Raw genomic sequence first — 27592 nt, forward strand, 5'->3', positions numbered from 1 at the left:
ACAGCAATAACAATGTCAGCCTGGAAACCCAACGCAGAATCACTCTTGCCAACAGGTGCTACTATGGACTAAGTAGCCAATTGAAAAGTGAATTCCTCTCTCGACGAACAAAAACCAAACTCTACAAGTCATTCTCATCTCACTCATCATCTCATCATTCTCGTCCTACTTTATGGTGCAGAAGCGTGGACGATGACAACATCCGATGAGATGACTCTTGGGGTTTTCGAGAGAAAGGTTTTGAGGAAGATTTATGGTCTCTTAAACATTGGCAACGGCGAATACCGCAGACGATAGAACGATGAGCTGTACGATTTATACGACGACATTGACATAGTTCAGAAAATCATAATTTTATGTGACACTTACTAACCGATTTTGGAAAAGCTTTCCACATATCCGAAAATTTAAATTCTCTTCAATATAAAAAAAAAGTGAATCACAAAAATTTGGTATTCTTTAAATAAAATTCAATATATTTAGAGTAAAGGTTGCGTTGCCACCTTCTCTAAAAAATTTTTAACATAGAGTAAAACATCTCATAAAGCCACTTAACGATTTATTTTCCATAAACTCAACTTAAAAACAATTAATTTTCGACTTTATTCAGACACCAAACTGTTTTCCTTGAACATAAAAAAATTGCAATTTTCTTTTGTCTTAAAATTGTTTACTGTTTTATAGTTTTTTCCGCTATGCAGAAAAAAAATAGCGCATGAATCACACAAAATTGCATAATTATTTTTACACACTCCCCAATGTACTTCCGGTGTGGCAAAATACAATGAATACATAGCAACAGACAATCGATTGCCAACGATTAATTGTTGACGCCATTGGCCAAAAATTCCAAAACAATTTTTTTTCGCCACGCAACGAAAGCAGTCAAACGTAAAGCGGAAATTTGTCGCCAATGGTGAAACAAAGAACCGAAAACATGAAAATAATAGCAGCCGAATGTCAATGGGAGCCGACTTTGAACGATTTGTGGCGCGATCGATCACAGGCCGCGATCTGTGATCAATGAAAGAATATTGCCACAAACAAATATTTCCCAAACAATAAACGGGCACGTCTCGCATGCCATGTCATTGGATTCGCATTTTGGGTCAATGACAAAAAACAACAACAACAACAACCGCGACAATAAACACACATTTAACGATCGCATTGCGAAATTAGCGCTAAACAAATTTGAGAATGCAAATCAAAACAATTGCAAATTTTTCTATAGCGACTATGAGAACACACACGCGATAGACTCACTCAATAGTCGCTAGCGCTATGCAAAATTTGTAAAGCGCAGCGGGTGATGCGCTGCCGTTTCGGGGTGCATTCATGCGAATCGTCGTTGGCGATCAACGGCGCGATCGAACGATCCATCGAACGCATGTGAGCGCCGCACAAAAATAGTTACTGATCATGAATATATATATATATAAATATGAGTGTGGATCGATGCTTTCAATAAGGGTTAGGCTGATGTGCGCACACATGTCTTTGTTTGCCGATCGGCGCCGATCAAATGATCAGATGACAAAATTGATCATTTTCAATTTGAATAAATTCAATGCGTTTGCATATACACCTACATATGAACATAGTTATATGTATGTGTGCTTTTAGGCGCGCGGCACACCAACATCTGTCCGTTCACAGCGCGCGCCGCCTCGTGTGTTGAGACAGATTTTTGATCGTTTTTCGATCATATGCTTGTTCACTTCATTTTATTAGCATTTTTGTAGTTGTTGTTGCTGCTATATTTTATAGTGCATGTGTAGCTAGCTACGGTTGACTAGCTGGAATTGATTTATGCGCCAGTTGGGTGGTCGCGCACTAGCGCAATCGGACGCGCCACCGCTGTGCTGCGCCAGGCGAACGAACGGACGCGGACACACACATGATTAGATACAACCTACGGTCATGCGAGTGAGTGAGTGTGCTCGCTGTTGCGGTGGCGTTTGGTGTTGAGTTTTTATTTTGGCGATCGCTTGATTTTTATTAATTTGTGTGTTTTACTTGCCGCGCTGCATGTGAATTTTGTCCATTTTGGCCTTTTCATTTTCATTATGCTAGTCACAAATACACATTTACATGTGGTTGTTTGTATGTATGCAAATGTATATGAGCGAATTTGCGCGCTTGGTGAATATAGATTCCTTTCCCTTTTTGTGTTTGACTTTGATGTTTATCTTTTTTTTTTTATAGCATCCAAAAGGAGCTATGATTCTAAGAGGTAAAATATTATTGTTAGAATTTTTAGTTTCGTATTCTGAGTCATTTTGGTAATGAATGAAAACCATGATACCGATTCCCTATTGGTTGACTTCGTATTTACAAGTATAAAGATATCAGAATTTAATCTGGCTCAGCTAATGTTTTTCTTATAGACTTTGACGATATTTTAAGGAGACATACATTTTTTGTTGTTATTGGATTCTCCAAACTATGGTCTACAACTTTGCTTCCACTGCCGTTTTCCACTGGTTGATTAAATCGATTTAATCGTTTTATATCGATCTTGGAAATTTGTGTCAAAATTAACCCAACAAAATATTTGTAGAGATCTGTTTGCATTCCAAACTTATTCTCAACTTAAAATCTCACTTTTTGAGCCGAATTCTCGACATTTGCAGGAAATTTTGCTTTTCTTTTTTAATTCCAAGAAAAGTGCGGCTGAGGCTCATCGACATTTGTAACCGTTTTTATACAAAAAACAACTTAAATTAACAAAAAAAACGGCGGAAGCAAAGTTGTAGACCTACTATTTTAAAGGAAATTGGCAACCCTTGACCAAATGAACAAATTCGAACTAGTATAGACCCAAATTTATATATTTTATAAAGATGTTATTCTTAAGTGGGTCATCCCATGTGATGGGCTCAAAATTTTTTTATTTTTTTTCAATTTCATTCTTAACATGCCTATAATAAGAAGGTTCTGTAATTCACTTCCGAGTGAAATTCTCTTGCAATCCGATATTTGGTGTACTGAATTTTCAAATTCCACTTTTTGTTTTAATTTCCACATTCACTCGGATTGCAGAACCTACCTGTATAAATCAAATTTATTTAATGTAGAAGAAAGTGTTTTATAAAGTGTTGCCACTTATTTGGAAGCTTTAAGGAAAGTGGATTGTAAAAGAGTTGCCAGCTGTTTTTACAAATAAATGTATATATTTCAATATGTGTATCAAACTAAACCGGCTTAATATTGTATTTATATTTTAGATATATGTAGAAGTAGTAGCCACTTATTTGAAAATATATTGTTAATGATATTTTTAACATTTTACATTTTTAATTTAAATTCCAAAATATAAAAACATATTATATATTATTGGTCACTCTTAACTTTAACCGTTAAAAACTATATTAATTTTTACTAAAAATCCACCTTTATTATACAATAAAATTATATAATACTTTGAGAGGCCAGTTCGCTTTAAATCAATGTAAAACTCGCGCCATTTTTAAAGTTTACACACATACAAATATTTCATGTATAAATGTTCATACATATGTATGCATGACCGAGAGCACATGCTCATATGTTATGCCTGTCAAATTTCGTCAGATATTGCTGATATTTAACCTGACCGCCAATGGCAAGAATGCATGCAAACGCTTTCCGCTTGCACCCAAATAACACAAAAAAAAATAGAAAAAATCAACAACAAAAAAATTGGAAAAACAACAACAAAATAGTATTACGGAAATATCGCCGACATAATCGAATAAGCAAAAATTATAAAGTTTTCAATGCGCCAAAACGGATTGAATAACAACAATTGCAACTACAAATCATTTGCGTGTGTGTGCTGTTGTTATTGTAAACTTCAAATATTATGTAGTTGAGTCGATTTTTACATCACATGCCAAAAAATTTGAATAGATTACATATTACGAGTGCGATGAGGGCGCCGAAAGAAACCGAAAAAAAAACGAAAAACGATGACAAACAACGGTCGATGAAAGAAAAACTGCAGCAAAATAACGGTAACGGAGTGAGAGTAATGAAACGCTTTACAGAAATGACTGTAAAAACACCGGCAGCCAGCAGACAATTGCAAGGTTGGTGAGAAAAGCGGCATTTAGATTAGTGGCCAAGCAGAGTTGCAACGGCCGATTGATATGTGTGTGTGCGAGAGCGAGAGGGAGTGGTAGAGGGGGAGAGTGGCAGCGGTTGTAAGGGGCGCAATATGCGGGTAATGTGCTGCCAAAATAAATGCATATGCCACTACTGTTGTTGTTGTTGTTGTTATGGTGGTGTTGCTGGTGAAAAGATAAAATGCCATGCAGCAACAAACTAACTTTCGTCGACAGTTGAAATTACGGTAACAACACCCGCAAGTGTAAAAAAATCGATTGGTTTTTTGTGATTTACCGTTGGCGCGGTTTTTTCCGTTTTTGTTGTAATATTTTTGTTGTTGTAATTTTAGTTTATTTTTGTAATTTTTTGGGTTTTCCCCAAAACGTTTGGCATTCAAAGCGGTGCATTAAAACCAGTGCAACAACTACAACACCAATCAAAATAATAGCAACAACAACAACAACAATTTTTGGGGAATATGAAACTATTATTAATGCATGGAGATGTCTACAACTATTAGCTCTGCAAATTTGTACTGTATACTATACTTGCAACACACGCGTTCACCAAAAGTGCGGCGTCCGACACTATCAACACTTGACTTGGCGCAGACGGGCGAGTCTTGGCGCGCTTGCACGTCTGGCTGAACTTTTGCTTTATATCTATGTATGTATGTGTGTGTGTCTGTGTTCAGTCATCAGCTTTGCGATGCAAAATTACAGATAAATCATGCAAGTCAAACTTTGGCAATTTTGCTAATTTCAGTTATTATTGCAAAAGCAAAAGAAAAATAGTAGTGGTGGCAAATGTGAGTTAAAAAACTAAGCAAAATTTGTGAAAAAGTAACTTAAAAAAATTATGAAAAATATTAGCCCAAAAAACAAAAAAAAAATGCCAAAAAATCATCGGCGCAAAATTTCACCCCCAAGGGAATGTAAAATCAAAAATTTAACAAATTTGTATTTTGGCAGTTGCGGCAAATGTGAGGCCATCCATTCCGCGAACACGCAGTGAGTTAGGCAATATAAGAAATTTAAAAGTGTTCAACCGCAGCGCCACTTGCTACACACAACAAAACAGCGCTGATTTTTTTAATTTTTTATTTTTATTTTTATTAAATTTATTTTTTCCTCCACTTCATATTTAAATTTTCTGCCTCATTGCTCATACATTGTTGCGAATTTTTCACTGCTTCAGCGCTTTAGGCGCGTTTAATTTGCACATCATATATGTCGTGTTCGCTTGGTTACATGTGTTGCCACCGATTTCGAATTACCGCTGACGTGCAACACTCAACGCCGCAAAATCATTGCTAAGAGCAAGTAATGTTTTTGCTATTAATTTCATAAAAAAAAATTAGGGAATTGAGTAGCTAACAGAATCAAAAAAAAAAAAATTAATTAAAAGTTTTGGTACATTGAACCCTATTTAAGTAGCTTTGGTCTTAAACTTTTGCACAGTAAAGTGTAGAATTTAATTAAAAAAATAGTTAGTAGAAATAGTTATTAAATACCAGCCCATTTGTTGAATACAGCATTGATTTTCAAAATAGTTGAGAGCTCTATTTTCCGTTATATTACATGCAACATTAGTATTAAGTTTTGTACTAGAATACATAAGGTAAGACTGGCGAAATCGAAATTCAGTACACCAAATATCGGATTGAATGTGAATTTGCTAGAATTTCACTCAGAAGTGAATTACAGAAGCAGCCTGATATTATTATTTTATGGATTCATCAAATTCGTTAAAAAAAGGATTTTTGATAGATGGTAACCCGTTTTTAAACATTGTTCACACATTTATTAAAACTCCTGATATTTATTATTGAATGACCCGCCAAAGTTCAACAGTGTAAAAAACCCAAAATATGCAAATCGGATTAGGCTAAAGTTTCCTATAGACTTAACACACAGATCAGAACTGTCTAATTAACTATTATTGTTTTATCTATTTCAAAATATTTGACAGTTTGAATAAAGTTTTTTATCTTTTTTTTTCAGAATGTCTTGTGGCGTAAAGGATGGCCACTTACCACCGCAACAGGCGAAGTTATTCTACATTTGGGGGCTCTTGATGATGCCTTAGTGCGTCCAGGCGATTTATATTTGTGCGTGAAAAGTGGTAAGTTCGTATTTTGTGAACAACAATGTTGAAAATTGAGATTTTGGTAGACTTCCTAAAACAAACAGTTGATGTAGGTCTATCCCATGAATCTGCCTAACCAAGCAAACTATTTTCTGCATTTGTAATGTCAGCTAATTCAAGCTGACTCTTTTCGGAAAGACATAAATGAATTCTTCATAATGGATTGGCCACAAAATTAATTTTAGATAATTTCAATGAATTCATCGGAGATACATAGTGATGGGAAGTATACGTGTGTAGGTGAAACTTCGGTTCGTATTAGATTATTATTTTTTTGTTGTTAGAATCAGGACTATTTGTTATAAGAGCGGTTTTAATTTGCTTTAAACATTGAATTTAAACATTAATGCAAAAAGAAATTAGGTGTGAGTGCTTAGTTTAAGCCTATAATAAAGGGTGTTTTTGAGACGAGTGGTTTTCAATAAGACAATGTTTTTTTTTCGTAGTTGACCTTCTCGACAACTGCATTACTGGATTTATACTAAGTTTGATTTGCTATTAAATAATAAATAGACTTATTGCTGAACAACATTATAGCAGGCACAAGACCCCAATTGTTGCAAAAAGTGGTCAACAATTGGAACTCTCGGTTAGAATTTATTCAAGCCAGCAGCGGCGGTAATTTACCCGAAATCATTTTTAAAACATAATGGCAAGTCCTTATCTTTATAACAAACCAAAATTCTTGCCCATAAAAAAGAACACCCTTACCTTCCATCTACGATCTGCGATACCAATACGACAAATGTTTGGTCGTCTAATTCGAAATTCGAACTTTCAGATAGTTGAACCTTTTGTGACCTCTTTGTCTTGTCTTTTAGGATCATATGGTATTGCAGCTTGTCTAAAGCAGTTATAACCAAAGGAAAAGATACCGAATTCTACTCCCGTCGGCTAGCAAATTATTATTTAGAAGAAATATTATCATATAAGATACCATTTACAGTACCATATCGGTTTAATTTCATATTTCTGAGCCTCTTAGTACACAAATTCCAACAATTATTCACTGATCAATACTATTGAACCAAAGGAAAAAAACCAATTCTACAATCACTTTTCATTTCATTTCATTTCCTTTTAGTTGATAAAACGGAAACGCCACAATTGTATGTTGTCTGGCGGAACGCCTCAAACGGCTTACAAATACAACAACAACAAACACAACAGACGCACGCAAGTGCAACGGCCACATTGGCTGTCAACGACGCAGCAGCAACAGCAATTCAAAGTCATTGCATCGATTTCAACGCAACACAAACTACTACTGCAACAGCAGCAGCAGCAGGAACAGCAACAACCACCACCGCACCAACACATTTAAGCGCATTAACACTCGAAATGTTGACGAGTGACGAATTGCCGCAATTGTTGCAACATTTGCTGGTGGGCGTTGAGCACAGCATCGAGCGGGTCTCGTTGAATGAGCTGCAAATGCCCGCCTCGACGACGGCAACAACAACACGAATGCCGCTAGCAACCGATGAGGCCAACAATAATGGCATAAGCGGTAGCGGTAGCAACAACAACAACCATAATAATAAAAACATTGCAAGCAGCTTATTGCGCTGCAGCAACAACAATACAATCACCAACTCACCAAAATGTGCATTACGACGCAGCGAATTGATCACCAAAAACAAAGTCCTTAACAACAAATTCATGCTGCGACGCCTGACCAATCGGCAGGATAGCATGAATTCCACATCATCGGGCCAGAGTTGCGGCAGCAGCGGTAGCACCTCGAGCGATGAGCTAATGCGCTGCAACGGCAGTCATCACAACACATACAACAACAACCACAATAACAGCAACAATCACAATAATATCAATTCGACGAGTGGCAATGCCAACACATTGGATCCGTCGAAAATGGTCGCAGGCTCAACGAATTCGGCGAGCACCTCACCGGCATTGCCACTCTTCTGTTTGGGCAATTCATTTCCGCACATCGACAGCGATGAGGAGAATGCGGACGAGAAGCGCAGCGCACACGGCGAGGGTGAGTGTAACTGTCTGTGATGTGTGAAAGTGAATTCGGAAATGTTTGAGTGATTTGTGAGGTCGATTTTTGTGTATTTGTGTGGTATTTGTACGAGTATGCTAGTTGAAAACAAAAGACTTAAGACACGAACTTTTTCGAGATATGGGAAAATTATATGAAAATAGAGATTTTTAATGGAAGTATTTTTGCTTTTCATTCAAAATCCTTTTTCTAATAACAAAATCACGAAAACTAAATACTTATAATAAATATTTTTTAAGGAAGCGGGAAATTAATTTTGAAGGATGAAATATTTTCGGAATAGTTGTAATAAAAAAAATATTTTCATATTTCCAAAAATTATTTTTTTGATGTTAAAGATAAGTCCAACGTACCATATATTACAAAAAAAAATTATAAATATTTATATATTTATTTTCTGCATAAATAAAAAGCTTCAAAAATTGTTGCCTACATTTTGGCGCGAATAGACTGTAATATAATTTTAAGGTGTAGAAAATTTAGAATGAAATATTTATGAGATTAATGTGCCCCTAATACGAACTGCGAAGGAAAGAGAGAGAGAGAGAGCTAAACGGTTGAACGCCAATCACATACATACATACATACAATACGAATATATTTTAAATATTACTTTTTCAAGATCAGGATGCCCGATTTCACTAAGAAGGGGTTATTAAGATATTTAGTTAGGGGGCTATACTAGAGTAACCCATGAAAAATTAGGCGATTTTCGTGAATTTTTTTAAGAAAGTACTCGATCGAATATTTCGAAGTTTTTTGGACTTTATATGGTATATTTTCATCTATATTTTAAATTTTTTTTACAAAAAAAAGTTCCCCAACTGCTGACATGATTCCAGCCGAATGAGCAGCTGAAACAAATAATATCAAAAAGGTTATTAAAGTTGAAGGTAATTCCTATACAATGACCTACAATTTTTGAAAAATATAAAAAATTAACAAAATGCCGTAGTTCTGAAAAAATGTAGTTTTTTAGATAAAAAAAATTGTCTTTTTTTAATGCCAAAAAAAACTATCGTTATATAGTAAACAGATTCAAGAATACTCAGTTTCAATTTAAAGTCCATCGGTTCATTTCGCATTGAGTTATGATGTCGGCAATTTTGAAAAATGTCGTTACGAGAAATATACCTACGAGCGGTCGCTCTTTAGAACGCTACCTTTCAAAAACTGTTCCAGACATGACCTTACCGCTTTGAAAGGTTATTTTTGTATATAAATATACTAAACTATCGAATAGGCACAAAAGGAAAAAAAAGTTGATATTTTTAAAGTGTCACACGGGTATAGCCCCTTAAACATGTAGAACCAAATTGAGGAATATACAGTTTTTCTGATATCTTATCTAAGTTTACAACTCAATGATACCATCGTTATCAATATTATATCAAGGTTGCATTTAATAAATTATGTATACCGGAAGACAATTTAATAAATGTTGCCTACATTTAGGGGCGGAGATGTAAGTAGTAAGAAATATAAAAGAAAAAAAATTTCAAAATTGTTATTGATAGATTACTCATATTTTTTCTAAACTTTAACACGAATTTTGATAATAAAAATAATATTTTTTATTAAAAAAAGAGTTATAAAAAAATTATGAAAATAACAAAATGTGTGCCTAAATTTTTATTTTAATGTCTAAAGCTTAGTTTCACTTAATATGTACCTTAAATTTCACTTTCACCAAAAATATGCATTTAAAAATAGTAAAAATTTATGCAAAGTGGCAACTCTAAAAACGAAAAAATATATTAAATCATATTTAGTATAAAGTTTAAAAGCATAAACACTACACTAACTTACTTTTCCGCTTTATTTACCGTTATTACTGCTGAGCTCTTTGCTAACGCCAAAACAATGACACACCAACAAAATTGCAAACTTTTCCTTTCATTTACAACCAGCCAAACAGCGGCAAGTAGTACGTATTCGTATGCAAAACAATTGATTGAAAACTTGCCAAAGCAATCAATCAATCAAGTTTTGTTTTATGACCAACAAATAAATACTTCACCTTGCGCTTGTCACACACAATAGGCAAAAGGAAAGCGGCAAAAGCTGCTCCGTGTGTGTGCGCATGCGCACCAGCTCACCTGTTGAGCGAGCAAACAAAGGCAACGAGTGCAACGCCTTTCAACATTGCAACAAATGAAAAGGAAGGGCGTCTATTGCCGACAGCAACGAGACTGGTACGCAGGCAACAACAAGTAGAAAACAAAAGCGGTTCAATAGCGAATTTAGTTGTAGCTGGGAGAGGTGTGAGTAAGAGATGTGCAGATATGCAAATGAAAGGTTTAGTTAATAGTGGAGTGGAGAGTGAAGTAAGCTAGCAAAAATGTTTTGGATTTAAATACTGTAAACATAATTATTTATTTTCGTAAAAACATAATTTTTAACTTTTTATTGTTTAAAAATATATTTTCAAATATTTTATTTTCGAAAATTTTATTTTCTACTCATAATTTCCTTATACTCTCTATTTCATCCATTTCGCACTTCTCTTATTTTATTTCAATGTTTTCCTATCAAATTTATGACTTTGCGCGTCATAATTTATTAAACATTCCCCAACAAAAGTCACTCATACGCCAGCGTGCACCTCGAAAGGTGGTGTTCCCGCCTGCGCCTGTGCAACTACGTAATACATTCAAATTGCATAATCTGCATTGCTGTTGCAGATTTAAAACTGTCTTTATGCAGGTTTTTAAATAATGAAATCTACAAAACCGCTTTGTTTCCGCGCCTTGTTGTTGTCTACCACAGACATTCGCCACAAATATTAGCGAAATTAAATGACGACAAATGAATAAATTGTTGCAGCAATGACAAGCAACAATGTCAGGCAAAAAATATGCTGGCGTGCCATGTCTAACGAATGTAGCAACAATAAAATCACTCGCTGCAACATGTGCGCAGGCTAAGCGTAAAAAAAAGAATTGTTGGCGCTAACAAGCCTAAAATTGTAGTACAAAAGCGGAAATGAAGACATTGTTGAACATTGAATGATTTTGTATGCTTTGCTTGTGTATAGGAAAAATATGAGTGACCTATAGATCCATTTTTATATCTTAAGTAGAGTGGCCTTTAGGTCCCTTCCGCATTTTTGCTCTTTATTCAATGCTTTATTAAATGTGTAACAGTGATCGGATTTAGTTCAAATATGCGCCGTTTCGTTCGATAATCTGTTTCCATCTAGACGGTAACTTCATAATACCCCCTTCGTAGAAGCCCCCTCCTTATTTGCGAAGAACTCGGACAACCACTTTTCACAATCCTCTTTTGAGTTCAACACTACCAAGGGCGTTCACCATGGACAGGAACAAGTGGTGCTATGTCCGGGCTATATGGTGGATGCGATAAAACCTCCCATCCGAGATCCCGTGGCTTCTGACGTAGCCGATCGCGGTCCAGTTGTTCGCAGTAGATGGTGGAATTAAGCGCCTGGTCATAAGCGAGGGGCTCATAGCTCAGTCTTCTGCAGATGGTTTAACATGGTTTGGTGACTAACTCCCATCTCCTGGGCGATGTTACGAGATGCCACATGTCGGTCTAACTCGATGTTTTCCATGATTTGATCGGTATTCGCCGTCACAGGTCTTCCTCCGCAGTTCGAAGTGATAGAGTACCTTACCCTTGCATAGTATTGTCAGAAACGAGCTCTGCAGCGCTTTATAAATAGCCGCGAAATTCAAAAGAAAAAAGGAGAAAGGGACATATTTGTCAACCTAAACACGAATATTTCCCTAATTTTTTAATACACCAACGATGAACAAATTCGGTCCTTTTAGCGATCATTCTCTGCAAAGAAGACCAAAATAATTTCCAAGAAAAGTTTAATCTTTCAATACTTTATTTAAATACCCATTTTTTCTTTTCTTCCTTTTTCATATGGAGTTCCTGTGCCTATATTTTATCTCTTTTCAGTTTGGAGCCAAAAATTATTTAAAATATTGGTTTTCATAATTTGATGTTATGGGTTCACGCGCCAGTCTACCACAGTAAACTCAAAACGAGGTCTAAATGAAATTATGGAAAACCAAGTTCTCATCTCAGCCGAATATAATTGTTGTAGTAAATAATGCCAGGGATTCTGTATAATGTCTAGTAATCGCTCGTTGTTTCAAGAATATAAAACAAATCACTGAGGCAAGTTCCTTAATAAAAGTACTAAATTTTAAATCGATCTTTAGCTACTAAAAATGTCTTAATGAAACATAACCTCTAAATAATACCAAAATATGCTCAATCAGCATACCTACTCAACTTCCTACCCATCAAATCACCAAAAAATTAATAAAAATGATAAAAACAAAATATAAAAAAAACGGACAAAAGCAAATAACTCAAAACGTACGCACCAGCAATTTACAGTGATTAATAAGTGAAAGGGAAAACATTTTGCCATTTAAACTTCCGATAATCGAAATGTGGAAGAAAGCACTTAAGAAAATAATGAATAAATATTAAAAAAGAACAAAAACAATATTTTGACTGTGGAAAATTAAAATAAATAAATAAATAAGCAAGCAAGCAAATAAAACTCTCACACAATTTCCGCACCGCATCTCCACACCGCACCCCGCACCTCAACCCCACCATCCAACCAAGCGATCGTCTGCATGCGCCACACTTTGCTTTTGTTTTTGTTTGTTGGCGCTCAAATGACCCGGCGCTTACAATTATTGTTATCATAATTTGTATTGTTGTCGTTGTTGTTGTTTTCGCTCATAATATAATATTCACTTTTAAGCAAGCGGACGCTTTATTTTGCTCGCTTTTTCAACGCCCAGGTTTTGCTTGCGCATTTTTGTTTTTGTTTCTTCTTTCTACTTTTTATTGTTGTTTGTCTTTCTTCTTTTTGTTTTTGTTATTCTTCTTTATTGTTGTTGCTGTTGGTTTCTTATTTTCCAACGCTGCAGCAACGCAAACAAATCTCCCCAACACATTGCCTAGTCATTTTGTGCCTATGAAGCGACGCGCATCGCGATACTAACAACAACGCCAACACCACTAACCAATGGCTGCACCAACATCAGCGCCGCCACCATCATCAGCTTAATAACGCCAAACATGCCTCCCTTTGCCACTTAGCGCAGCGCGCCTATCTCTAGCGGGAGTAATGTTGTGCTCGGCGCGCACCGTTCATCGTACGGTTCGCCCAAATATCGCCCGAAACGCTGCTGCGTTTGCATTTGTGTGGCACGAAAAGCGCATAAAACCGCTGCAGAGCATCAAATCAGCGCATTAATTTTATTAACAGTCAATAAATCTGTGCAGCGCCACAATGCAGTGATAAACAACAACAAACCAAAAATAAAACTACAACAACATTCGCGACTGCTGTTGAATGCAGCGAATGCTAAAATAACGGTGTGCAATACAACCACCTTTTGGGGAGAAACAACTGCAATTGGCAATATTTTCTCGAAAAGGTATCGATGACTGGTGTTGCGCCGCAATGCGGTGGCACTTTGCTGTAACAGAGTTGCCACCTCTAGTTATATTTATTTTAAAAGATTATACTCGTACTTCCCTCGAAATTTTTAAGGATCTAATGTAGAAGAAAGCTTAAATCCTCAAATTAATTTTGTCTCGATGTTACACCAGGGATCTAACAAAGGTTAAGGGCACGATCATTGACTTCGATAGAAAACTTTTCTTTAATTTGTTTCAACTTAAAGCCCAGTTTTTCAATCGTGGAACTTTTAGCGATAGCTCTTTTTTGGATAATTAAAATAACAGTTATAAGAAAGGTTATGGTGGTTTTCTCCCACTACCCACTGTTTAAAACTAATATTAGGTCCACATTGTAAAACATATCTGAAAAGACTTGTAAACCCTTCAAGTTTTCAAATTCAGTCGATTTTATTCAGCTCTTTTACTCTTCACATCTCTTTTATAGAGTATCAAGTGACTTCTCCGTGATATATTGAAAACGGTTGAGATCTCTAATGACTCTATACTTACTAAATCAATTCTGAACATTTTACTAAGTTATTTCAAACACCAAGTGCAAGGTCGTGAGGCATACTTTTAGGTATCGAAGTTATTCTGTGTCTTTTCTTCTACATATTCAATAATTGAAACCGTATATTTATCAAATGGTTAACACATTGTTTAAAGGCTCGTATGTCATATTATAGTATCGGAACATATTATCGAAGATACGAATATCGTACGCGTCTAGAGGTTTAATCTCAAAAATCAGACAAGCCTAATACCAGTGTTAAAATTCCCAAAGACTACATCGGATTAACCAAAGCTTGTAATAATAGTTAATTAAATAAAATATAAGTTTTTAGTCTAAATATATTCAAAAAATACTCAAAAGCTGATCGATTGCATACTCTCTAAGAATTTAAAACTTTTCATATTCATTCCGCCTAAATGTAGACTACGTTATGTATACTTCCGAATTTCCCCCTTTACAACAAACTATTTTTTATATAATAACTATAAATATTTAAATAAAAATAAAAAATAAATCTGGCAATCTGGCAACCCCATAATCGTACAACTATGCCCGTAATGATTAAGTGCCAACGATTGCGTTGCCTTGGTTAGTTTGCGTTGTTTAACAAATTTTACGCCGATAACAAATTGTTGTTGCATTACAACAACAATAATGCAGTTATTTATATTTTATTTACAATAACAGCATAACACCAGCACTTCATTCATGTCCCAAACCACCGGCGGCACCTAGTGGAGGGTGGCGCTTTTATTTAGCATATTTATTTTGGCAGCAACAACAATACGCAATACACAATTATCAATATTACTATTATCATTTGCACAAACACTATGATTATTATTGTTATTATCAGTGTTGTTGTGTTGTTGTTATGAGCGCCCATTCGATATCGTACGACTGTTTATATATGTAAATATGCTTAAGTGTTTGTTGTTATATATTTCATGCCACATTTTCAGCACAAACGCCAAAAGCTTTTAACAACTTTAATTTTCCAATATTCAATTAAATGCCCAAAGCGAACAAATTAATTCGTTGCGCTTGCTTGTAAGCTCATATAAACATGGATTTATTTTTATTTTTTGCTCTTTTTTTGAATATTTTGTAATTTGAATGCATTTGTTGCACTTGTTGCAACTACCGTCGCACACTTGCAGCGCACACATATGCTATGTATATGTATATATGAGTGTGTCTACATGCTTCTATTCGTACACCTCCAACCCCCACTTAAATTTGATCCAAAATTTTTCATTAGTCCAGCGACAAGTGGCGAGGCGTTGCAGCGGCGTTCGATACAATCAACTACTAATCTAATATACATACTCATATACAACCATTCATTCCTTAATTGCATATTTATGTACTCAGTCCACTTATTTGTCTATTTAAATTTTGCCATGTTTACTTTATTAAATGACTGCGTTGCATGCTTGCATTGTCGCTCACGATCTATTTAGGCAGGTGCAACATTTTTAATTTGCACCGCTTGTCTTATGATTAGTTTAATCGGCTGTCGGCGTATTTGAAAGGCTTTTGGCATTCTAGGCGGTGTCAATATTACACGGATTTTGTCTAGACGAAGACACGGGGTATTTTTTGTATTTATTATACTATAAATCCGTATTAAACTCAAATTCTACATATATAATTTTATTTTCTCAAATGCCCAAATGAGTTTATTTAAATCCATTCAAAAGCCCTTAAAAGGAGTTTACAAGCCCTCTAAAGATCATCAGATAGGCTCCCTGAAAGCTGAGAGATGAACGGTATAAAACCTCAAACAAACCTCAGACAAACAAATGACTCTGCAATCGGCTGAAAAGTTTTGTCGTTCCTGCATTTGTCGCACACAAAATGACGGCTCGAATCCCACACCGAGACGTGAAGTTTAAATGGCTCACATATGCCTCATATCAGCCCATATCAGCTATTGGACAACCCAAAAAGCGAGCGAAAGCTATAATCACCACAACCAGTGGGACTATCCCAAGATCCGGACAACCTACTAAGTCTGAGAAATTGCTCCAATTTCTAGAAACTTTCGTACAATTATTAAACCAGTTTCAGCTCCCCACTTTAGTCTCCAGATTCCTGTCACGATTTCCCAAACTAAATATGCTATAGACAAGTTGATATCATATTATATTGTCTAAGCTTTATTTTGTTTCTAGATCAAAGCAGTCTCAAACAAATTACCAACAAACATGAATATTATTATCGTACTGGGTTTCCAATAGCATAGGTGTGTTTAGAATATAATAACCAATGCAGTTTCCCAAAAAAATAACTTACGAAAATGTCTGTCCATAAACTAAATCGACCAAATGCTAAGTACCCATGATAACTTATAGTAGATGATGATGTTGAAAGATCTTAGTAGTCTCACCTTCGGCGAACCCATCGAATTGGCTAAAATTGACATTAACCGGCTCAAAAATTTTGTAACAAATTCCAAAATTTTTTGGTATCATGAAGTACAGCGCTCAAAACTGTCCGAGTTCTTCTTTAGCCAAACACTAGTTTTCGGATAGCCAGTCATAAAGATTCATTAATTCGAATCCTTGCTCTAGTCGAGTTTCAAACCTAAGATAATTCAATACAAGCTGTATTCTAGAACTGGAAAACTCTGGCGTGATATCCGAAGAAAACCATTAGTTCCTATACCATTTCCACCGTCTGTTGACTAGATTTGATTTGACTGTTAAGCAATCTTGCTACTAAGACCCTGTCATCTAAATTCACTTGGGCAAAGATACTCAAGATCCCCACTAGGTTCTTAAGTACTACTAAAATGGATTTAGCTAAAAGTCTAAGAGTCATCGAACACATATTTTCTGACTCAAAAAGAATTGTATTCCAAAATTGTTTTACAATTAAAAAAAATACTACACTTTACTATGAGCATTAAAAATGTTTACAAACATATTAACCTCTCCCATAACCTTACTTTCCGTGATTTTACACTAAATAATACAACTTTTAATCAAAATTTTTGTGGCTTACGTTGAAACTGAATTATATTGTCCAAGAGCATAAATATAATTTTGTAACAACAATCCAAAGCATTAAATAAAAATTGTATACAAACGAAAAATCACAACAACAGCAATTCTCAACAAAAGCGAAACTTAAACGATGTGGCGATTTATAACGGAAACCGTTACGCCTGCGCATACCAAAGTCACCGCTAATTTCGCCCACACGCGGAATACAAACGCACACAACCCCACAGACAAAATGCAATAAAGTGGTTTACAATTATAAAACTATGCCACAACTACGTGCTCGAAAAAAATATTGTGGCTATCATTAAAAAATTAAACACACACACATACATTTAAGCGCTGCAAACCGCAAAACCACCAAACGGCAATGGCCATTATGCGACAGCTACCGGGCTGGTTGACTGACTGGCCACAACCGGTGGCCGTTACACTTGCGCCAAGCCAAGACAAGTTGATCAAAAATTGAGGCAAACAACAATAACAATATTGGCATAGAATTGATAGATATGAAAGGGGGCGAAGGATGCATGAGAAGCATTTCATATTGAACGGTATATTGCCAATATCGATGGTTGTAGCGGTTTGTCAGTCGCTGTTGTTGATTGTGCCAGTCGTTGGGTGAGTGACGTAGGAGTGCGGTTTTATGCTAAACACGCGGTAAATACCTCAAATTTGTCAAAAAACAATCAAAAGGAAAAACGAAAGAAGGCTTTGTTTTATATGATTTTTTTCATTCTGACCTACTGAACACTGACTGGGCGCATGTGTGTCTATATACACGTTTCTGAACGAATTATATGTGGAATATAATAGTAGTGTGGAAACACCGAGTAAGAAAAGTTTCTACACACAAAGTTCTGAAATTAAAAAACATATTAAATTTTATTTCTGAGTTCCTCTGTTGTTTTGAGAAATTATATATTATATGTTATATTGTTTCAAAACAGATCGACTTTAAGTTTTTTTTTAGTTTCTTTCACAAATTGGTAATTGGAAGTGATTAATATATATATATATTATGGTTATTAGAAGCCATTATGATTAGAATATTTTTCGAATGCCTCTGTTAATGTGTAGAATTGAATCTGAGAAAACTTAATGGGTCTATATTTATATACGAGATGTGTTCAAAAAATAACGGGAATTTTCACATTTTTAACAAAACAATATATATATAAAATCCCCATTCGAAATTATGCACTTATGCCAGCGTTTCTTCCAATCGTCGAAAAACTTCTCAAACTCGATTTTTAGATACACATTTTAAAAATAAATTCATATTAGCCCTCCATTTTGAATTTTTGAAAAGTAATATCAAATTCGTAATCGGTGACCCCGAAAACACCCGAATAACGAAAGCTTCCGACATTTTACCCCGAAAACCCCCGAGTAACGAAAGTGTCCGCGATTTTGAATTTTGAAAACCCGACTCCGGATTCGTAATCCGTGACCCCGAAAACCCCGAATAGCGAATCCGTGGAATTTTAAGAAACGTTATCTGCCATATTATGTCAAACCCTGATCGGGTTAAATGGACCTCGTATTCGGATTCTGTAATCCCAAAAAGACATAGTAAGACCCTCAGGTCGGAACAAACATTTTTTTGTATGCCTGTATCCTATTATAGAACCGAATGTCTTGGGAACCTGTAATACATAAATTAAAAAACTTTATTTTTTTGTCTCTCCTCCCCTCTTAACCCATGGCCTAATAAACTTTTGAAATTTACGATTTAGCTAATCTTCATTAAGAAACCACTAAGTTCAGCGTACAATATCCATTCGGAGAGGGTTTGGTATAAACAAGTCCTATAAAAAGATTTAAGTTCCCGGAATTTTAGTACAACTATTTTTGGTCTCATAAATCAGGTTTTCATACGTTAATGGGTTCCCTTTAGTAATATTTTTAGCGCCTACTGTTTATAGTGTCTACATAAATATGCCCAACTACTCGTTCAACCGGCGACATTTGGCAAATGGGGTTTCGCGCCCGCATTGAAATTCGATTTGGCATTGATGGCGAAGTGCGACCCGTATGCGACAACAACAGCACTACAAGAAAAACAAATGCAACAACGACTCGACATATCGACAAATGAATTGCTTACGCGCGCACAATCAAGTATCAAGTGTGGGAGCTGGCGCAAGTGCTGTACATGCCGCATGGAAGGCCGTCGCCGCCAACTTGTGGCTTACCACAGCGTTTGCCACACGGCGGGGGCACTTAATGGAAAGGATTAAATTGCAACACTTTGCGACAATAAGTCCACAAAAAGTCACAGTGGCAGCGCGCATTGTTGCAGGTTGCAGGTGCGCGCGACGCGTTTGCGTTGGTTGCACGCTCACATATTTTTAATTACTCCATCTTGTTTGGTGGCAGCAATCGGAAACGATCGATTGCTGTGCCACACAAAGTAAAAAGCGTGTTTATATATTTTTTTAAACAAAAAATGTGATTTGCCTCCATAGTCACATACATATTTGCTCTAAATACCAGACCAGGCAACAAACAGCCGCCCGCAACAAACATTCAAAAATGTAATGCAAGCATTTTGGAAAATAAAATGCAACCAGTTCGCAAATTGTTCAGTCTGCCCACTGAAATTAGCTTTGAAAATTCACATATGAATATTTGAGTATGTGGCAACACACACTCAACTTCAGCTAGGCGTTGTGCCTTGTGGCAGCGCACATTTGTTGCATGTCGCCATAATGTCGTTGCAGGTGGTGTCGCCATATGTAGAATGGTGTGTGTATATATGTGTGTGTGTGTTTGTATGTGCGCTTCTGTCGCGAATGTGTTAAATGAATTAATGCACCTTGACACCTACACACGCCACATGCCACAGGCCAGGCAAATATGTGGTCACAGCGCAAGCGGTAATGCAGAAATTATTCAAGTTAAAAATGTCAGTTTGTCAATGCAGAAATTATGGTGCACAAAGCACACAATTAAATTGCAATCATTTATCTGACAAAAGATAATAGATAAGTAAAATAAAAATACCAAGTTATTATTTCGAATTATTTTTAATATTAGTTGGAGATTGAACAATAGCCATAACTAACAATTAAGGTAACAGTCATTTCATTACCATATATATCTTTGCTTTGAGAGAATAGAATTATAAATAAGGCTTTAATTTTCTAAAAATTATTATGTTAAAACTAAATTTCTATTTCGAAATAGAGACTATTTTCCCTTAGAACCACACTCTAAGTTCTATAGATCTATTATAGTCTTATGACTTATTCTTTACTTTGATTCTCAGTAATCAATCGATCGACAGTTGGATTTACGGCGCAGGAGGTTTACATCTGTCTAAAGACTGTTAACTCAACATAATTCTTCAAAAAAATTAAAAAATGTTTTTTTTTTTGCTACAAGCACAACAATAACAAGCCCGTTTTTTGGCATAAATATGATCAATCCTTTTTCAATAGTAAAAATATATCCAGTTATATATATCAATTATATATATAAAATATTTTGAATTGGAATATCGATAAAGAGAACATATCCTATCTAGAAGGTTAACCTATAACCTAGGCGGATTTTCCAGAAAAAAAAAATGGTTATCATTATGGTATCTAATACTTGTACTTGTCCAAAAGCAAAATATAAATTCAATACCATCCGCTGTATGAAGAAAGGATGTTCGAAAATTCAAAAATGAACAATCTCACAAAGTTTTGAGCTTAATTTCGAAATAATTTAAAAAAATCATATTTTTTCCTAAAAGAGATAGTGAGAAAGAATCTGGAATGGATACATGCAATGTTCATTTCTCCTTTATTGTAGTTTGAGTACCAGTAGCATCTCTTTTTGTTAAATTAGACCAAAGAATACACCAGATATTATTACAACTTTATATTTTTCATTTTATTTCATATTACTTCGTATTACAAAATTAAAAATTTTTTATGAAAGTATTCACGATTTCAAAATTTGACGATTTTCAATGGGCTGGTAAATGAACATAATTTATCTTTTACGGTTGTAGCTTTGCATACATTTATTTGAAGACTAAAAAAGAAGAAAAAAAATTTACAAATATTTTTTTTTGTTGTTGTGGTTTTTTCCCCTCTCAAAAACCCTTCTTTTCGGCGGCGCATGTGATTTCCGCTCACTGGAACATCTGAAACCAAAAATTAAAAGGGATTAGAACAAGGATTATTAATTTAGCACAAAAATTAACTAATTGGCGAACCTTTGATTTTTTTTTTTGAAAATCGCCTTTTTTTCAGCTACAAAGCAAGTTGAAAAGTAAAGAAGATCCTCACCGATTTGGTTTATCCTAGTTCGTACAATAGCTATATATGTATAGAATAACGTATTAAAATTTGGAACCAATTGGATTTATAGGTTTTGAGTAACCTCATGCGCCAGTCGTAAAAATACTGATTCGAGAAATCTCGTTTAAAGTTTTGAGGCGCTCTCACCGTCGCCTGACGCTTCCACCATAAATCCGCTATATCTTAAGGAGATTTTGAAATTTTCACTTGAAATTTTAAAGGAATATTCTTGAATAGTTATAGGCTCGAATTAAACTAAAAAATCGATTTTTTGAAACCGAGAATGGTGGAAGTTCATGTAAGAGCCTAAACAACATGTTTTTTTATAATTTTAAAGGTTAAGTTTATTCTTATTTTATTATTATTTCGTTATTGTATTCTTAAAAAATTCTTTCCTTTTTCCCTTTCAAAGTGATGACCCAGGAGAATATTTTCTCTGCTGCATTCTGCTCCCTTTATCACCCATTAACCATTGATCTGAAACAAAAAAAAATAAAGGGCTGCTTTCGACATTTTTGACCCCAAAATTATTTCTGAACGAACGAAATCTTTGGTTTATCCTTCCGTTAGTAATGAGAGAAAGGTCTAACCAAATTTCAGACAAATCGGTCAATAACTTTTTGAGTTACAACACGAGCAGTTTTTTCAAAATACAGTTTCGAGATAGCCGGGTTTAAATGTAAGCACCCTTTTCAATACTCTTTCCCTTATATTAGCTATAACTTCGTCAATATTCGATATACTCAACAACAATATATATACTATATCCGTTTAAGTGCCTTCCCCACTTTGGTGCCTCAAAAGTGTTACATTTTTAGCAGGGGCACTTAAGCGGGAATATATAGATTAGAGATAGAGCAACTATTTACAATTTATAGAAAAAAATTCAATATTTTGAAAATTTTTCATTTTTATAAGTGTGAGAAAAAATAGGGCAATTGGTGAAATATTTTTTCTTTGATCTAAAACTTAAATATCTGTTAGAAGTGCTAAAAAATGTACGAGATGACTCTATATACAATTGCGAGAAAAATAAGTTCGTGTCTTAAGTCTTTTGATTTTAGACTGTGAGATCACCACGACTCTGAGCTGCTTAGCTAGTTTTGTGAAGTATTCACTCAAAAACAGAAGAACTTTGAATAGTTCTGTGAATTCCTTCTAAAAATTTTTTTATGAGAGTAAAGGTTCGATGGTCGAAAAAGTCAATAATTTTTTGAGCAGTTTCCTCAATGAGGATTATAAAATTTTAAACGTTAAAATCTGTACTGAAACAAAAACAAACCAAATAACAGATTATTTAAAATGTTTCGACCAAACACGATAATTTATTAACATTTAAAACGTTATTGACGTATATTATTCATTAAAATTTGTAAAACTGCCCAAAAATAATCAAAAACTTTGTAGTGCAAATATCTTATCCAACACCACCATCACCATCATCGACCCACACAATCAATAACAACCAATTAAATAAAATTTTTCTATCTCCATTACAGATCAATTTGAGTGTGAAATCGTGCCACCTGCTTCGATCAGCGAAATACCCGAGAAGCTCTTAACCACATCGGGCATTTATCTGCCGGGTAAGTTTCAATCAAACCAAACATCCGTCTCCCATAAATTTGGGCATTTTATTTACGTGATTTGCATGCGACAACCAGGCTTTCCGGTCGCGTTCACTACGCGTATTTTGCATATTTCTCATTAACACTGAACAAGCGCATGAGCGCCCGTTCATGCATAAGCGTTTTTAAATATTCTAAATTGAACTTTCGCTATAAATTTTCCACTGAAATCGCTCCACTAAACCATTTAAACGAATTTGTTAACAATTTGTTTGCCATCCGCCACACCGGCGCAAATTGATTTGCATTTCATTTGCTGCACACACCCAACCAACTGTTAAGAGTTAGTGTGGGTATGTATTCAATTCATGCCACAACATGTTAATCGGCTCAGTCGTTGCAGCAGTGGCTGTTGATAGTGATCGTGTGATGTGATGATCACTAGATCACATCACCTCATCAGACGTCGCAGCACAGCGCTGCGCTGTCATAACATAAATTCATAAATTTATTGGCGTTGGAAGTGAAATTCTTAAGCAACTCTGCGCATGGCACGACCATTTCATTTTCATTAGTGCCGTGCAATTTTACGTGCAACACTTTGCCAAATCAATTTGAATGCCGCCACCATTAGCGTCAACAATAAAGTCTTTGAAGACACCACACCACACTTTTAATCTAACTTTTTTCGAAAGCAATTAATATCCAAGTGTTTATGTGTGTGTTAACAGTAGTCCCTGTTGCTGCCACATCTGCGCACATTTTAACACATTAACATTTAATTGACCACCCAAAGTGCAAGAAATTGCCTGAGTGTCAAGTGGGATGGCAAGCAGGTGCAAGTGACTATGACTGCAGAGCTGGTGGCATATGTTGTTGTTGTTATTTTTGTTGCGCCAAATGAGTTGTTTGCCTAGTTCGCAGCTTTGCGGTTAGTTGGCTGAGTGACTGCGTGGCTGGCTGCCTAACCGCCCCATTGTGTGAATGGCTTGATAGCCTGCTGTCTGGCCGCAATAATTGTGTCAAGTTCATTTGTAGCGTAAATGAAATAAATTTAATTGACATGCAAATTACTTGATGGTCGCGATCTTATTTTTTTTTGTTTTGTTTTTAGCTTTTCTTCAGAGAATATATTTATAACTCAATGGGTGTAGTCTTTTCACTTTTAATAAGAAGTTAACTCTAACTTTAGAGTTTCAAAGTGCAGCAAGTAAACAATAACTTGTTATGAAAGCACAGAAAAGTGGGTCTCTGTGTCAACTCAATAATAGAGTTTTGAACTGAGTAATTGCAGCTTCAGCAAAAAAAAAAATTTCTTTAAAATTTTTTTTATAAAATATTTGTTTTCTATCGGAACTATATTTAACTACATAAGCCAACCGATGTGGATATTTTTCAAATAATCTTTTACTCAGACGATCTCAATGTTTCTTGAGGCCCTATGCTACAATGGGGAAACTGCATATGATGATGTTTTTCAAGGAAATATCGGCCAGCTCGACTAAAACTCAAAAATTTATTGTCAATCCATGGCAATCAAAAGACTTGCTTTCTATCAATCCTTGAATTTAATGAATTGAATGCCACTCATGGAAAGATGGACAATCGAAGCGTTTGGAATTTGAAAGCAGACGATTTATTACTATATAGTTAGGGCTCCGACTACCGATGGTATTCCTATCATAGCAAATATATATATTTGTATGTGAGTATTATGAATATTATGAGACAGATTCTAACATACGACTCTTTGGTATGGTGGTCGGACGAAATGTTATAGCTGACTCCTGATTATTATTTAGCCATAATATTTACTAAATGTTAACAATGTAATGAAAAGAACCACTATGGGATTCTTAACATTAGGGCTGTTATCATTAAAAACAAGTAGCTGTACTAACAGCATGTTGTCTCAGAACTCTGGGTCTTTATGATCAATATTGAAAAATAATTGGCTCGATATCATACTTGACCTTATTATAAAACTGAAAGTTCGGCCAAACAATCGACCATGAAAAGTATAGTTGTAGAATATAAAGGGCTTTTAAATAGGGACGCTACAAAATTACATCGATAGGGACAGCAAACGATGCCATATTTTTCCCGCTCTTTTGACATTTCTCTTCAGTAAGGAACTTTAAGAGCGCAACGTCAAATTTATGGTTGTCATAATCGTCCTGTCAGATCAACAATTGAGCGCCTAGTGGAAAAATTTGAATCCACAGGCACAGTACAAAATGTTCCCATGCTAGTGAGATAAATAAGTGCCAGTACTGTCGAGAAATTGCTGCCGGTAGCGCATTAATTGCGGAAGACTCAAATCAGTCTCTTACAAGTCGGTCTCAAGCGTTCGGCATCTCTGTTACGTCAAAGTGGCGAAACTTTGCGAAAAGATCTTGGCCTACATCCGAATAATATCAAATTGTCGCAAGAATTGAAAATGCTTGACCACCGGTATCATCGTATATTCGTGACTTGAGCTCAGCAACAATTTGAAAATGATCCGGATTTTCATTGAAAAATCATATCAATATCAATAAGTAAAATATGCGTTTACAGGCAGCAATCCACACGCACTCCATAAGTCACCATTGCATCCCGAAAGAAATACGATTTGGTGCGTTTTATGGGCCGACGGCGTCATTGGGCCGCACTTCTTCCGTGATGATCAAAACCGGCACGTTACTGTGAATGGGAATTGCTACCGCTAACCGAATATTTTTGGTCCGAATTGGATGATATATTATACATAATATGGACATGGACAATATGTGGTTCCAACAGGACGGCGGCACCCAGCGAATGTCACATTCGATTTATTGAAAATCAAGTTTGACGAAACTGATTTCTCACGAAATGGCCCAATCAATTGGCCGCCTCGGTCGTGCGAGTTGATTGCTGTTAGACTATTTCCTGTCGTAGCCCCACAATATTATGGTCTATGTATCTCAAATATAACTGCGATCTAGATAGGCCCTTTATAACGGGTGATTTTTTTGAGGTTAGGATTTTCATGCATTAGTATTTGACAGATCACGTGGGATTTCAGACATGGTGTCAAAGAGAAAGATGCTCAGTATGCTTTGACATTTCATCATGAATAGACTTACTAACGAGCAACGCTTGCAAATCATTGAATTTTATTACCAAAATCAGTGTTCGGTTTGAAATGTGTTTCGCGCTTTACGTCCGATTTATGGTCTACATAATCGACCAAGTGAGCAAACAATTAATGCGATTGTGACCAAGTTTCGCACTCAGTTTACTTTATTGGACATTAAACCAACCACACGAATGCGTACAGTGCGTACAGAAGAGAATATTGCGTCTGTTTCTGAGAGTGTGGCTGAAGACCGTGAAATGTCGATTCGTCGCCGTTCGCAGCAATTGGGTTTGTGTTATTCGACCACATGGAAGATTTTACGCAAAGATCTTGGTGTAAAACCGTATAAAATACAGCTCGTGCAAGAACTGAAGCCGAACGATCTGCCACAACGTCGAATTTTCAGTGAATGGGCCCTAGAAAAGTTGGCAGAAAATCCGCTTTTTTATCGACAAATTTTGTTCAGCGATGAGGCTCATTTCTGGTTGAATGGCTACGTAAATAAGCAAAATTGCCGCATTTGGGGTGAAGAGCAACCAGAAGCCGTTCAAGAACTGCCCATGCATCCCGAAAAATGCACTGTTTGGTGTGGTTTGTACGCTGGTGGAATCATTGGACCGTATTTTTTCAAAGATGCTGTTGGACGCAACGTTACGGTGAATGGCGATCGCTATCGTTCGATGCTAACAAACTTTTTGTTGCCAAAAATGGAAGAACTGAACTTGGTTGACATGTGGTTTCAACAAGATGGCGCTAGATGCCACACAGCTCGCGATTCTATGGCCATTTTGAGGGAAAACTTCGGAGAACAATTCATCTCAAGAAATGGACCCGTAAGTTGGCCACCAAGATCATGCGATTTAACGCCTTTAGACTATTTTTTGTGGGGCTACGTCAAGTCTAAAGTCTACAGAAATAAGCCAGCAACTATTCCAGCTTTGGAAGACAACATTTCCGAAGAAATTCGGGCTATTCCGGCCGAAATGCTCGAAAAAGTTGCCCAAAATTGGACTTTCCGAATGGACCACCTAAGACGCAGCCGCGGTCAACATTTAAATGAAATTATCTTCAAAAAGTAAATGTCATGAACCAAATTTTATGCGTTTTTTTTTTTTTAAAGTTATCAAGCTCTTAAAAAATCACCCTTTATAAACGATAGACCTATTGAATATAGCACTCCGGCTTTCGATACTTCCCCTTACATAAAAAAAAAAAAAATTTAAAATTAATTTTTGGAATTAAATAAAATTACATAAAGAAACTGCACATTAGCCGACTAAATTAAACAGGGCATATATGTATAATGGATACATGGTTACTCAACTATAGAAGATAATTGCCGACTAAGAGGATCCTACAAAAGGTACAAGTG

The 27592-nt window shown here is 35.7% G+C and overlaps 1 protein-coding gene across 5 annotated transcripts in view; it reads left to right on the forward strand.

The window, feature by feature from the left end:
* LOC105211141 (uncharacterized) overlaps positions 1–27592 on the forward strand; it is a 188038-nt gene that overhangs the window by 93223 nt on the left and 67223 nt on the right. For 4 of the 5 annotated variants that reach the window (XM_029039524.2, XM_011182464.3, XM_029039522.2 and 1 more), the window contains 3 exons: positions 6096–6216; positions 7325–8242; positions 23049–23135. In XM_029039524.2, the coding sequence (XP_028895357.2) occupies positions 6096–6216; positions 7325–8242; positions 23049–23135 (1126 nt within the window). Of the gene's footprint in view, positions 1–4061; positions 4074–6095; positions 6217–7324; positions 8243–23048; positions 23136–27592 lie in introns of those variants that run through there. The other variant, XM_054230098.1, reaches the window with a different exon arrangement.

Source organism: Zeugodacus cucurbitae, chromosome 4, assembly GCF_028554725.1.
Source record: "Zeugodacus cucurbitae isolate PBARC_wt_2022May chromosome 4, idZeuCucr1.2, whole genome shotgun sequence".
Taxonomy (NCBI): domain Eukaryota; kingdom Metazoa; phylum Arthropoda; class Insecta; order Diptera; family Tephritidae; genus Zeugodacus; species Zeugodacus cucurbitae.